The sequence below is a fragment of the Centroberyx gerrardi genome, unplaced genomic scaffold (assembly GCF_048128805.1).
Source record: "Centroberyx gerrardi isolate f3 unplaced genomic scaffold, fCenGer3.hap1.cur.20231027 Scaffold_568, whole genome shotgun sequence".
In the NCBI taxonomy this organism is placed as follows: Eukaryota; Metazoa; Chordata; class Actinopteri; order Beryciformes; family Berycidae; genus Centroberyx; species Centroberyx gerrardi.
This window is the reverse complement of record NW_027605389.1, coordinates 4,369-18,234: the sequence shown is the minus strand read 5'-3', so window position 1 is coordinate 18,234 and position 13,866 is coordinate 4,369. Positions and strand designations below refer to the sequence as shown.

Genomic DNA, 13,866 nt, shown 5'->3' with positions numbered 1-13,866 from the left:
GCACACTGTGTTGAAAATACTGAAACTATTAAAAGGCAACAATTTACTATTAGAAACTAATGAACAGAAAACCAAACCCCTGGAGATGAAAGAAAAAACACAAAATGTAAAAACAAGAGATCATCTGAGATCCACCACAGTAATATAACAAGATGATGTTTCCAATGTCTGTTTGTGTAAAACAGGCTCAATACTCAATTTAATTCAATGCAGTAAATCCAGTGGAATATAATCACAAAATAATTTTGATGAAGACAAAAAACTACTCCACTACTACCATTCCCTACTCGCCTGCAGATGTGCTTGAGAGAGAGACAAAGAGAGGGAAAGAGAGTGTGTGCTTGTTTGTGTGTGTACATGCCGTGAAATCACTTGCATTTTATTGTTCCCATGCTCAATTAAACTAGAGCTCAATCATACACACAGCAAAATTGTCAGTGTAATTTAGCTCTGAGAGAGTAAAAATCAACACTATGCCGGTGCTTATACAAGTCCACTCCCATCAGAGTTAATTTAACACTTTTGAATTTTATTTTATTTTATTTTAGTTTTTTTTTAGTTTTGACCAGCCACCCCAGAGCCATATCAGCTCTAACTAACACAGCACTAACACTCCAATCAGCGTTCATCAACTCAAAACAACTGTCACTGAAAAATCACACTTATCCACTTAACACTGGCAAATTTGCTGTGCAGAAAAAAAATATCTATGATGCTGAAAAACAATGTACCGCAGGGTGCCCACTCCAGACAATTAACCCTCCATGTTACTGGGCTCAGAGTACAGCCTTGACCTGATTTCACGGGAACAAGTGCTCTTGTCTTTGCTGAGGTAACGGTCGCTGCTGTGGATGCTGGTCTCGACGCGGGACAGCGTGCACATGCTGCTCTGGCGGCCCGGCCGGAGTCGCGTGGTCCGAAGCTCCAGCTCATCGTAGCTCGACACCCGCACAAACGGACACCAGCGGAAAACCTGCTTGAAGCCGGCGCGGAACCTGGACCCAGATTACCAACATTTAATCAAGAGAGATGCTGCTGTCGTCTCTATATACATGTGTGTGTGTGTGTGTGTGTGTGTGTGTGTAGTCTACATGCTTGTATGCTTGTATTTTTGCCCACCTGCTGTTGAGGCAGCAGTAGATGATGGGGTTGTACATGGTGGAGCTCATGGCCAGCCACAGCACCGACAGGTAAACCTGCTGGATGTACTTCCACCTGTTCAGATGCTTGTTGAGGCCCGTCACAATGAAGTAGACATGATAGGGCAGCCAGCAGAGGGCAAAGGTCACCACTACGATGATCATCATCTTCACCACCTGCCAGACAAAAGAAAAAAGGAGTTAGATTGAAACACAAATGAAGCGAAATCCGATTTATTGTGTGTGTGTGTTTGTTTGTGTGTGTATATACTTTTTTTTTCTTAGTAATCCTCTGTGATTGCATTGCAGAGCAATAATTAGGAGTGACAAGACAATGTGACCGAAATGGAAGTGAAGACCTTACATAGATGTTATAATATATTTGATATTGCTGTTTCTGGTTTTGTTGTGTTTATTTCGTTTATTTCAGTTGTGTTTTATGTATTTTGTCTTTGTAACACATGTAACTTTATTTTATTTCATATTTAGACCTTGTCCGGTAATGGTCAACACCTCTCAAACACAAAAATGTGTATGCTGCTGAATGGACCATTCATATACAGTATGTTTCAAAAGTAGGTATACAACTTTAATAAGAAAAAAATATATATATATTGACATTATTATAACCGAATTTATAATAAGTTATCAGTTTTGACCATGTAATTGCCCTTTTCTCCACACAGACAGTCAAGTCATTATTCCCTTTAATTGTTTGTGACAGTCACATCCACTGGGGGTGAAATATAATACAATATTGACTCCGCAGACAATAACACCTGTACTATAAATGATGAAGACGGAATGATTAATAGCTTGTCTTTAGGCGTTGGCAGCTGTTTTATATGCACATTGTGCTTATAGTAGAAGGGATGTTGTCTGTTCCCCTTCATTCTGCCCCTATGGCAGCCATACAAAGAGAGGGAAAGGTCAATGATGACACACCGGGCGCAGCAGGCTCAGGTAGGATAGAGACGACAGCACCCCAGAGCTTATCAATTATCGCAGCACAATGACGACCCGTGGGGGGTTACAAGGAGCAGGCTGCTTTTTCACCAGGACCACAAGCTCACCTGCGAGAAGAAGGTGAGAATGACTTCCTATCAGCTCCAGCCCAGATGGGAGCTTATCTCCGAGGGCCTTTGAATTAAGTCTGACATTTTCTTTCAGGTTTGTGTTAATGGAATTTGTGAATCTCTTTTATCTCTAGGCTCAGCCAGCAAGTTGGTTCTTTGATGATTTGATGACTTTTTCTTTGAAGCTCAGTATAATGTTGTAAATTGCAAGCCTGCATCTGTCTCTCTCTCTGTTTGTGTGTGTGTGTGTGTGTGTGTGTGTGTGTGTGTGTGTGTGTGTGTGTGTAGCACCACATTGGTGGAAGAAAATTATTCCCTATGCAAATTTAGAGGGAAACTGTACTATACTCAACTTTATATGATAAATACTGATATAGGGTCACTGATAAAGAACAAGATCCTGATCCACTTATTAGAAAATAATGATGATTCAGCGTTTTTTTATTCCAACCAAAACATCAGCATCCTTTATCAGTGAATGTTTCCACAGCCTAACCTTTTTTGGGGTCTCTTTGAATAATCCGACATGTAAACCTGTGGTATTTGTGGTGTTTATCAATAAATTGTATTCTTTGGCATTAATCCCACAGCTGGCCTGATAGATGTTCGTCATGCAAGCTGTGATGACCTTAATCCCTGTATAACCCACCCCACGCACTAACTGTTGCAAAGCACATTCTGTAGCTGGGCTGATGTCAAGTGCATTTTCATTCCTGAAATGGATGTTTTTTTCTCTTCTTCAAGGCTGAAGTTGCAACTGAACAATAAATTATGCTTGCAAAAATCTATATGGGTGTGCATCATAACATGGAAATATACAGGGAGGGCAGAATTAGAAAGGTACTTGTGCTGCAGACATAAAATTGACAGTCTGCGTATGAATTCCCTTCACTAACACTGACCTAATTAATGTGACTGACACCTATACCTGACACATTTTATTGATCTATGCTAGGGAGGGAATGGACTTGGTGGTGTATGGTGTTGTAACATTGCAGAACTGATTACACTGGTGTCTGTGTTTCTTGCCTAATTGGCTCAGAGCCATGTGTTTCACTTTCAATCCCAGTCAGCCGAGGTCTTTCTAAAGATTTGGACCCTTATTGCTGTTGAGGATTGGTGCTCCCTGATCTTTGGAGGGTATAATTATGTATTAATAATGCAATACTTTTTTGATTGCTGTGGCTAAATCCTCTTTTTACTTGCTCCTCTCCACAGAAGGTAGGGTTGGCTACACAACAGCAACCCTAGAGCTGGTAAGGCTTCAGTGTCTTGCTCAAGGACTCTTCAACAGGGTGGAGGCTTGAACCTGGGTCGTCCAGTTGATGGGCAGTCTCCCTGCTCGCTGCCTCACACTTCTGCTCAGTAGCAGCAGCATATCAGCAAAAGCAGGACTTAGTTATGTAAATATGTAAGTATTATGTGAGTAGCTAAGTAGTACTTTATCTGCCAGTCTGTTGTCCAACCACCAAAGTCCTTTCATGAAACCTGGAGTGACCACGCCTCCTGTTTGTTTAGTTGATTCATGGGTAAGAGGCAAAACCTTATCTAAATATGTACGTTGTCTAGCTGCCAATACTTCTCTGCACTTCCCTTCCAAAGACTTGGAAGACACACACAGACACACTCTCACAAATAGACAAAATGAATGCAATAGTATTGTGTGTATAATATGTAAATGCATTGAACAAAGGTGGCGCTTACCTTCCTTTTGGCTCGGAGCTGTCCATGATAGTTATCAGATGAATCCCCTGGGATCTCCCCTCCCCACAGCGTCACCCCCACAATGGTGTAGGTGATGCCCATCACCACTAAGGGCAGCAGGTAGACCAGGACTGTCACTATGATATGATACCTGAACAAGTAGAGGAGCAAATCACCACCTAGGATATATTGTTCAATTGTAACTGGTGCCTCTGAAGCTGTTCAACACAAAATAATGACATGCATGATGAAGAGGGGACGAATAATGGCATATCCGGAGTTAGTGATGAACACCATGTTGGCTACAGACAAAGCAAAGAAAAACATAAATGTATGAAACAATATTTTGGCCATGACAATTTGTTGATTTGTTACTAGCTCTATAAGGTGTGTGCATGTGTGTGTGTGTGTGTGTGTGTGTGTGTGTGTGTGTGTGTGTGTGTGTGTGTGTGTGTGTGTGTGTGCGCGCATGGCATTTGTACATGGTGGATGTGTGTGTGCACTCACATGAAGGGGTCGTCTGCCATCCGGGGCCAGGCCACGTAGCAGATGGTCCTGCGCGGCAGAGTGCGGATGGTGGAGAAGAAGCAGAGAGGGAAGGCCAGCACCACAGCCAGACTCCAGATACACACTATCACCACCTTGGTGGCCGTCGCCGACAGACGCGGCTTCAGAGGATGGATGATGGCCATGTACCTGCGGGAAGGAGGTCACAAAACAGTCATGGGCGACCTTGGGTGACCTAATGCTAGTGCTGCATACAGAATAGGCGACATACTAGTATCACCCGAATGCTGACTAGAATGCATTCATCAGTACATAGCAGTGTCAGTATACTGCATTTAATGCAATACTAAAAAATAAACAAGGGAGTTAATCCCATAGGATGTCCATTATTGCATTTGGCATTTTAGATTAGTTTTACTGTCACTCACTCACCATTGGCCATGAATAATGGGTTACAGGCTGAATAGTATTCTTCTGATGAATATCTATTTATACATATATATATATATATATACACAGAAGTTCAAAATAGTGGCATTTTCAGTATGCTGGTAAACTTGTAAAAAGCCTCTATCAGAGGGCATTGGTGAAGATACTCATGTGCTTAATCTTTGTTGATCAATTCTTACTAAGGCACATTTTAAGTCAAAACTGCTCAAACATCTTTACTCTTGTGTGTATACAGCATGCATGACACTTGGTGACTCTTTCATTTAAAATTGTAGCTATTGAAATCATATCAAAAAGGATGTGTTGGAAGTGGCATTTGTTTGTTCCCATTGTTTTCATGTTTTGATTTTGAACGTCTTACTTGGCAAAATTCAAAGTAATAGCACAGATAATAATAATGAACAAACAACATTTTAGAAACTTTTTTTTTTTCTGTTTGGAACAATCACAAGTAATTCAGGTCATCACATGTTTATGTGCTTACAGTACTGCCATGTATTTGGCATTTGATCTTCTGAAAAGACACAGACGTCAGAAATACTTGGGTAAATTGAGGTCAGTTCACCTTCATACAATCCAGACAATCTTCACATCAAAATATTAAAATTTTAATTTATTCTTAAATCATCAAAAGTGAATTGACCCGACTGCTGGTCCAGTTTTTTTTCCTCGGAATTTCTGAATTCAATATTATTAGTCAAATTGTTGTAAAATGAATTCATCCTATAATTATCACGAAAATGTCCCAAATTGAATAATAAATATTTCCATCACAATAATACTAATACTAATAATAATAATAATAAAACCTTCTCAGTCATTACCTGTCAATAGCTACAGCAGTCATAGAGTAGATGCTGGCAAACACAGCAGTGACAGGGAAGAAGTTGTGAAACCTGCAGTATGCTTCTCCAAAGTACCACTCGCCATGAGCCGCGTAGATGAAGTTAATCAGAGTATTGAAAGCTGCCATCGAAACATCAGCGAAAGCCAAGTTTAGTAAGAAATAGTTCGTCACAGTTCTCATCCGCTTATGGGCCAGAATAATCCAAATCACAATCAAGTTCCCAAAAACCGCCACGGTGAGGACGGTGCTGTAGGCCACCGACCACAACGCGATGCGCCACGGTGGCTGGATGAACTGGTTTGTCAAATTTCGCGTTGTGTTGGATCCATACTGTGCAGTAGCCATTCCTCAAGTATCCTCAGTCAGATTCACTTCAATTCGTTGTTGGCAGGCAACAGAAAATCACTTTGGCACCTCTGGTGCGCACCTTACGCGCGAGAGTGCTACATGTGACCAGAGAGCAGGGAGAGCAGTCATGCCGCAGCTGTTCCACTCCCGCACACTGCAGGTGCGTAGGGACGTAGTGGAGGGTAAAACCACCTCAACTCAGCTTACCAGCCTCTCCAAATGGAGTTTACCAACATGTATAACCTGCAGCAAATCTTTTGAGGTAAATCTATAGTAGCCTGTATATCATAATTGTGTATCAAACTGGTCCAGTTTGATGTATCAAACATATGGTTTGAAGTTATATGACGATGGGGACTTTTAAGGAAAAAGCATATTTGATGCTTTAAAAAACAACAACATTTTTTGTTTATATTGATTATTTACCACTACATCATTGCTTACAACAAACGAATTTGAGATGTGATGCTGATCCAGTCCTAATCAATCCCAATAAGCCCCCCATCAAGTAAAGTCCATGGATGTAGCTATTCGAGTCTGGTGCGCGATTTGGTATGGTGGCCATTTCTTGTGTCGTGTGTTATCTGTTTCCTTGGGCCACCGCACATCAAACTTAGTAGGCTACCCGAGGCATCAAAAGTGAATGGCATATGGCTTGCGCATTTTCTGTATCTTGGTTTGCATTATACGCAATCATGACAGGCTGAATAGAAAATAGACATGCATGTTGGTGGAAAAAAGTCTAACGTCTCATGTGATTCTGTATTTGAATTTGTGATGTCTCTTATTTAAGTTTATTACGAATGGATAAAATAGGAAAACATAGGGGATGATAATTGCAATATTTAGCATTTCAGTGTAAAGTGATGGCCAAGAAAACTAACTCACTAATTCAGTGAAGCCTCCTCATCTCCCACATACAATTTTCTACATTACAGTGTCAGTATTCCCTCTGCAGGCTGAATTGACTCGTAACTGATAGAGAGTTACCAGTCTGCCAGTGGTGGTTGATGATCAGGGACATCATTACTAAAACGCATATCTAAGGCTTCAGTAAAACGGGCATGAAAGCAAAACATTTTCGTAAATGCTGGAATGCCGCAAAATTATCATATTTATCTATTTATATTTATCTCTTCTTTAACACTACACTAAAATATAAATTTCAATCACAATGTTTGATCCTCGAAATCAAACATTTATTAGACGGTGATCAAAAAACATTTTATTTTCTCTGAACACAGGCTATTGTAAAATTAAGTCCACCAATGCTTCGTTCAGGGCTTTAATATAACATTTCTTAGCTGTATGGGTGAATCAATTTGGAATCTTCCTATATTTTGTTACTTTGTGTTTCAATTTCACACTTCCATGCAGAGATTTAACTAGCTGCTCTATGAGTTACACATAACTAGACCCATTTTTGTAAAGATCACTTTCTCAATTTACTCTGCTTTGTAGCAGTGCTTAAAATATTGTATTCTCCTAAGTGTTAGTGAAATACCTTTGGTACTCACAAATCAAGGTACTTTTTTATCCCTTAATCCAAACTGAGGCTTCAGGCCAATGATGTAGCCCCAGGTATCTGTAAAATACCCAATTAGTGTCTTTTGCTCCTGGTGGGTAATACTACTGCCAATTAGCTTGGATTGCAGCTGGTGTATTTATTTTAATGAGCTACATTGTACAATCTGTTGTGTCTCTCTCCCTGTTCTCCTACTGTAACGACAGCTATAGGTCTTTAGAATTTGGTATTCCCTACGCTAAAAAGAAATAATTTGATCCAGGAAGGACATGGTACCATATAGTTAGGTCTTATCAATGAGTCTGTGGATCATTCGCTTTAGAGCACATTCACACACAAACACATATAAGCTGTGCACACTGGGAAAAGACCTCTAGAAGGTCAAAAAGTGTGTTTCCTCTCAGCGTGACCTCATTACCCAGAGGCCACCTCTTTTGGGCCACTCCCTGACTCAAATGTCACGGTTGAAACCTCTTCTGAAACAGTGCCTGTGCCCCATACTAAAAAGGTCATAAGCTATTAAGTAACTGTTGATAATATCATTAGCTGCATCAAAAATTATTTTTCTTAATTTTCTATGAATAATTCAGCCATCATTTAATCACAAGGGTGGTACTCTGCAGGCCACAGCAGGGGAGACGAGTGAGTCTCTTTGTTTTTTGTCTGATTCAATGTGTCATAGGGTGAAGTTTGATCTGTCAGAAGAAAATGAAATTGATATTGACAGTAGTTTAGTCTTTGACCTTGAGTCAAAATCACTTGTTGAAGAAAAATGAAAAGGGTTCCAACTTGTAATGGTATTTTTTTTTATATGTAGTGTATGTGTGTGAGTCATTCGGTGTGGATGAATGCTTGCACATGTGTGTGCATGTGCATCTGTGTGTATGTGTGTACGTGGGCCATGCATATAGAATACTTCAGAAGAAGCTCAGAAGAAGAATAATTGAGAGAAACATCTCAAAGAAGGTTCACATAAGACACAAGGACTTTCTCCAATCAACAGACCACATCTGTAATTTATTTCAAATACATTTCAGTTACCTCTCATAACAGTGTCTCCTTGAGCAAGAACATGAGAAGAATATGAGTTTGCCAAGAAACCCCAGTATGACTCAATGCTATGTCCCCAATAACATCACATACTGTGTATATGTGTTATAAATGTGAATGAAGGATTAATTCTCTCTGTGTCTTGTCCTGTCTGCTTCATGTATAACAATTTGATGGTGTCAAACACACTTAATGTAAACACAGTCATGCATATATGCGGCTTTCAGCAAGCACACTTCTTTTTTTGAAATTTTGAAAATGTATTTTCCAGTTTATTTCTCCCCTTTTTCTGAGGAGGACTGGGGGGAAATTATTCAGAAACGAATGATCATACGGTCAGATGGCAAAGAGATGTTATATTTCTCTCCTGAGACTTAACATACTGTATATCACTGAGCTATAAATGTTTCCTCTGGAATGTTATAAATCCTGCTTCAGGGGAAAAATGTTTACTCACTGTCGGGCTTGAGAGCTTTTCTGTCCTTTTCTGGCAAAAATCCTTTGCGGGGAAGTATGATGAAGGCAAAGTCACATCTCTGTGTTTGTTTGTGTATGGTGAGTGAATAGCACAAATATGTATACATGCCCCATGCACAGAAGAAATACATACATAAATTCTCTCCCTATATGCTTCACTTGCACACAAGAAATGTCTTTACGCACATACTGTACAGGCCATATGCAAACCTGAGGTGACCAGATATTTTTAGTTGATTTCCATAAAATATCTGTGATGATCAGGCCAACACGTCTTTACATTTGCTGTTTGGAGAGTCTAGACCTGCCAATAGTCTAAATCTGAGCCAGTTATTGCACACTGTGCGCAGGGGCATCAATTCATTAAATCCTGTGGAGCAATGACTGATGACTAAAAGGATATTATTATTTAGTCAGTGTGAAAAATTATTATATGTTAACAAACTATCAGCTTATAGGGAACATTGGTCCTGAATGCTCCGCTGATATGATTTTTTTTAGATATGACTTCCAAATAAATTTCCTACAATTTGATAGAAAATTAAAAACTTTGTCTCCATTATAATGAGATCAAATTTGGACTCGGCATTTGCCATACTTTGTATCTAGTTGAAGGCCATGGCCGCGCATAGGCTGTGTGTGTGCTCATGTGTTTTGTGTATGTGTCGTCTATGTGTCCCGGTGGAGTATCTGAGAGAGAGAGTGAGAGAGAGACTATGAGCAAGTGTCTGATCCTACAGGATTACATGGCTAAAGAGAGCTTTTGCTGTCCAGGCTTCTTAAGAGAGAGCGAGAGATGGGAAGTGCTACATGGAGGGAAAAGACGTTGGCCATTTGAGGTAATTAACATTTTAACATTTATTCAATCATGAAAAACAAAGAGTAAAGCAGGCCCTGTTTGAAAGCTATGAGTTCTGATGTAATAACATTATGAGATAAGGTGAAAATGTATTGATTGTTCCTGTGGGGACATTATGTTGTTGCAGCAGCAAAAGTAATAGGATTCAGCAGGGAAAGTTTAAATAGAATATAAACACCCAAATAGAGTATAAAAGAAGCATAATAAAACTGTACAAATAATAAAAATACTAAAACAAACAAAAAAAAAATAGCCATATTACTCGCCATGTGTGTGGATGTTCATGTGTCTAATGTGAGAGAGAGAGAGAGAGAGAGAGAGAGCGAGAGAGAGAGAGAGAGAGAGAGAGAGCGAGAGAGAGAGAGAGAGAGAGAGAGAGAGAGAGAGAGCGAGAGAAGCTTATGAGCAAGTGACTGATCCTGCAGGATTACATGTCTAAATGGAGCTTTTGCTGTCCGGACTTCTCTTGAGAGAGAGAGAGAGAGAGAGAGTGAGAGAGAGAGAACACACTCACAATACACAGATGACAAGCTCAAGCCCACTTAATAACACCTCTCACACACACACACACACACACACACACACACCTCCTGCCCTGCAACCACCCCAGTGTCTCTTACTGCCCCAAAAGAGAAGGGCCATCCCAACACAAAGAGCAGTTCAATAACTTCCCAGCAGCCACACACAGAGAGGAAAGACAGTGTTGTCTTTCTGTGTGACTAATGGGAAACGCCTGCATCAGACACGGCTGTTTCCAGGGAGAAGAGCTGTGGAGTCCCATCACTCAGTCTGCCCCGATACTGCTGGCGGAGAAAACACTGGGAGACTCCCACGTCATTCTACACACCGGGACCAATGACCTCAGCACCTGGGGGGTGGATGCGGCCAAAACTCTGTCCAGTGTGGTGAAGACATATCCAACAGCCAAGGTCACCCTCTCCGCCCTTCTACCCCGGACGGATGTACCCCACAGGATCATCCACAGGATAAATGTGGAGATGGACACTGACCTGGAGAGGAAGCCCCAAGGGAGGAGACCAGCCAGCTACAGTCAACCTCCATGAGGCAATAAGCTGAGGCAGAAGAGGCGGTCAAACCAGCCAGGCAGCCTGATACTGGAGTAAAGGTGGACAGACCACAGCTCAGTACCGAGCCAAACAGATGTGCTGCTGTAATGTCAAGGGGAGGTAACACAGCCCCGAGTGAACTTTGTGAGATAAAAACAAAAAAGCTAGCATTTATATGTAATAATCTCATGAGCTAGGCTGATGACGTTTATGACTTACGTGCTTTGGATCACAAAACATACATTTACTGGTTAATATCCCTAAATAACAAGTTATAACATTCAGGGGATGTACTTCTCCACATTTGGAGAAAAGAACAATGGCTCTGATTGTGTAAATATTATATCTAGTTAAGATGTTATCATCTTGTTAGAGACATGTAACTGAGGAGATTTGCATACACTCTCCTCATAGTTACAGGGAGTTGTGTGTGCCATCAGTAAAAAATCCTCAGGAGAGATTCAGGAGAAATTATCATATGGTTTAAAGAACATCTTATAAATCACATCTCCCCTGAGAAAAAAGAGATAACATGTATCTGGATAAAGATACAGATTTTTTTTATTTTTTTTTTTACTTCAGACCAACATATTTACCTATGTGCAATTTATATCCCTCCATTTTAATCTCCCTGTGAGGGCACTTTTCAAACACTGCAGTCTGACATCCTCCACTTTCAGTCGTTGGGGTCAGTGCTGCTAATGGGGGATTTGAACGCCAGAACTGGGAAAGAAGTAGATTACACTGATTCAGTAGGGGACAAATGCATATATAAACCAGAGATACTCAGACACAAATCTCTGAGCGCACACCAGAGCTATGACGTGGGAAAGTGAGAAGTGCTGCAGCTGTATTGAACAATCTGGAATCAACAAAAAATCAACAAATTGGACACCCATAGGTTATGTGAACTAAATGTCAAAATAAAAAATACTTGAAACTAAAAAGGCACATGGATCGGACAGCACATGTAATGAAATGCTTTGTATTCCTAAAAAGAACAAAGTAATTGGCAAATTGGATTCTTCCCTAAACATAGAACAACTGAACATATTTGTACACAGCACTCTAAAACAAAAACATGTCCATTAAATCAACAAAAGCAAAATGTTTGTTTGTTTCATTGATTTTCAGAAAGCCTTTGATTCAGACTTTGATTGATTGGCATGAAGTCCTCTTTCTGAAACTCTCAACTCTCAACTCATCTCTCTCTCTCATCAAGGAGATGTATAAGGAAAACAAATGTTGTGTCAAAATTAATAATAGCAGGACACAATGTTTCCATCAAGGTAGGGGAGTGTGACAAGGCTCCAATCTCAGCCCTATATTATTTAATATTTACATCATTGAATTTGCTACAATGCTGGAACAATCAACATCTCCCTGATTAAGGCTAGAGGGCAGGAAATGAAGTGCCTCCTGTATGATGATCTACTCATCCCATCACTAACTGAACAAGGACTGCATCATAACCCGACCCTACTAGGAAATTATTGCACAGATTGGGCACTATCGATCAGTATAGAGAAAACTAAAATGATGATTTAAAAAAAAAAGATGTTCTCAGGAAAATAAATACCAATTCTCACTGGGTGGAATAACTAATAAGCATGTGACATCTGGGCCTGACAATCTCTTCATTGGGGCAGTTCTGATCTCGCAGTAAAGGATTTAGCAGAAAGGGCACGCAGAGCGTACAATCAGACAAACTCAACATAAATTTCACCCTCCTATAAAGATCTGGTTGAAAATTTTTGACACTGTAATTCAACCAATTGCAATATATGGCAGTGAAATCTGGGGCCCTTACTCCAAATGCAATTTGCAAAATTTGAAATTTTGTGTAAACATTGTTTCTGCACAGGGATACTCCAAACGTAGCTTGTAGGGCAGAGCTGGGTGATATACATGTGTATTTATGTGTTTGTGTCTATTATATTAATTCCCATTAGTCACTTTTCATAATTATTTCAGAACTGTTGATACATTTTTTGTGAACTTTACTGTTTTTAGGATTTTTTTGTTTTAAATTAACTGTGTTTTCTTTTTATTTTTTAAGACGTTTGGTTCTCTGTTTTGTTGAGGTAAATAAAGGCCCCAGACATTATTGGGACATTACTGGGAGTTATGGTAGAACTTGAAGTTTGAAAGAGGTGAAGATTGGGATTGAGATTCAAATCACTAAATCCGCCCCTGCCTGAAAGATCCATAATGTAAAATACAGGGAAATATAGAACTATTGGCCTAGATGTTGTTACTTATTCTATGACAAAACCCTCTCAGTTCTTTTTTTATCTAAATTACTGGGAAGGGTTTTGGTTGGTAAAAGGGTATCAGCTGTTTTAACAGAGCTGATATTGTATCCTAAATGCACCAAGCTGCTGTTTGTATCAAGCTTCTTCTGAATCAGCAGTCTTTTAAGGAGCTCTCTGCTCTCTCATTCTCTCCCAACATCAGTGGAGTCACTCAGCATGCCTGTTTTTGTTTTGTTGTTGTTGTTGTTGTTTTGTTGTTTTGATTTTTTTTTTGGCATTTATGCTTTATTGGATAGTTGGCAGTAGAGAGAGACAGGAAAGATGTGGAGAGAAAGGGGGATGAGATGCAACAAAGCTCCCTGACCAGATTCAAACCCATTGTGGCCACATGCGCACCCACGAGGGTGCCCCCTGCTGGTTTGTTTGAAAGTAACAGAATGCGTTCCTATTACATCATGCAGTGTCTATAACTGCTTGAAATTTGATCTCAAGAAAACATGGAGAGGAGGAGTAAAGTGCACCAGAGAAAAGAAGTCAGAGGGCAGGAACAGTCAGTATGTCT

At 40.1% G+C, this 13,866-nt stretch overlaps 1 protein-coding gene across 1 annotated transcript; it reads right to left on the bottom strand.

The window, feature by feature from the left end:
- Positions 1 to 754: 754 nt before the first annotated feature.
- On the bottom strand, positions 755 to 6,175 carry LOC144538458 (neuromedin-K receptor-like). Its single transcript, XM_078282511.1, has 5 exons — positions 5,701 to 6,175; positions 4,427 to 4,615; positions 3,920 to 4,070; positions 1,120 to 1,316; positions 755 to 995 (listed from the first exon to the last, which is right to left on the bottom strand). The coding sequence occupies exons 1-5, from the start codon at positions 6,066 to 6,068 to the stop codon at positions 755 to 757; spliced, it is 1,146 nt and encodes a 381-aa protein (XP_078138637.1). The 5' UTR covers positions 6,069 to 6,175.
- Positions 6,176 to 13,866: the final 7,691 nt, after the last annotated feature.

Excerpts from the sequence above, each read along its gene's own strand:
- LOC144538458 (XM_078282511.1), bottom strand. The coding sequence starts at position 6,068 with ATGGCTACTGCACAGTATGGATCCAACACAACGCGAAATTTGACAAAC. Across the intron at positions 1,317-3,919 it reads AGCTCCGAGCCAAAAGGAAG|GTGGTGAAGATGATGATCAT; the intron begins GTAAGCGCCACC and ends TTTGTCTGGCAG. Across the intron at positions 996-1,119 it reads TACTGCTGCCTCAACAGCAG|GTTCCGCGCCGGCTTCAAGC; the intron begins GTGGGCAAAAAT and ends ATCTGGGTCCAG.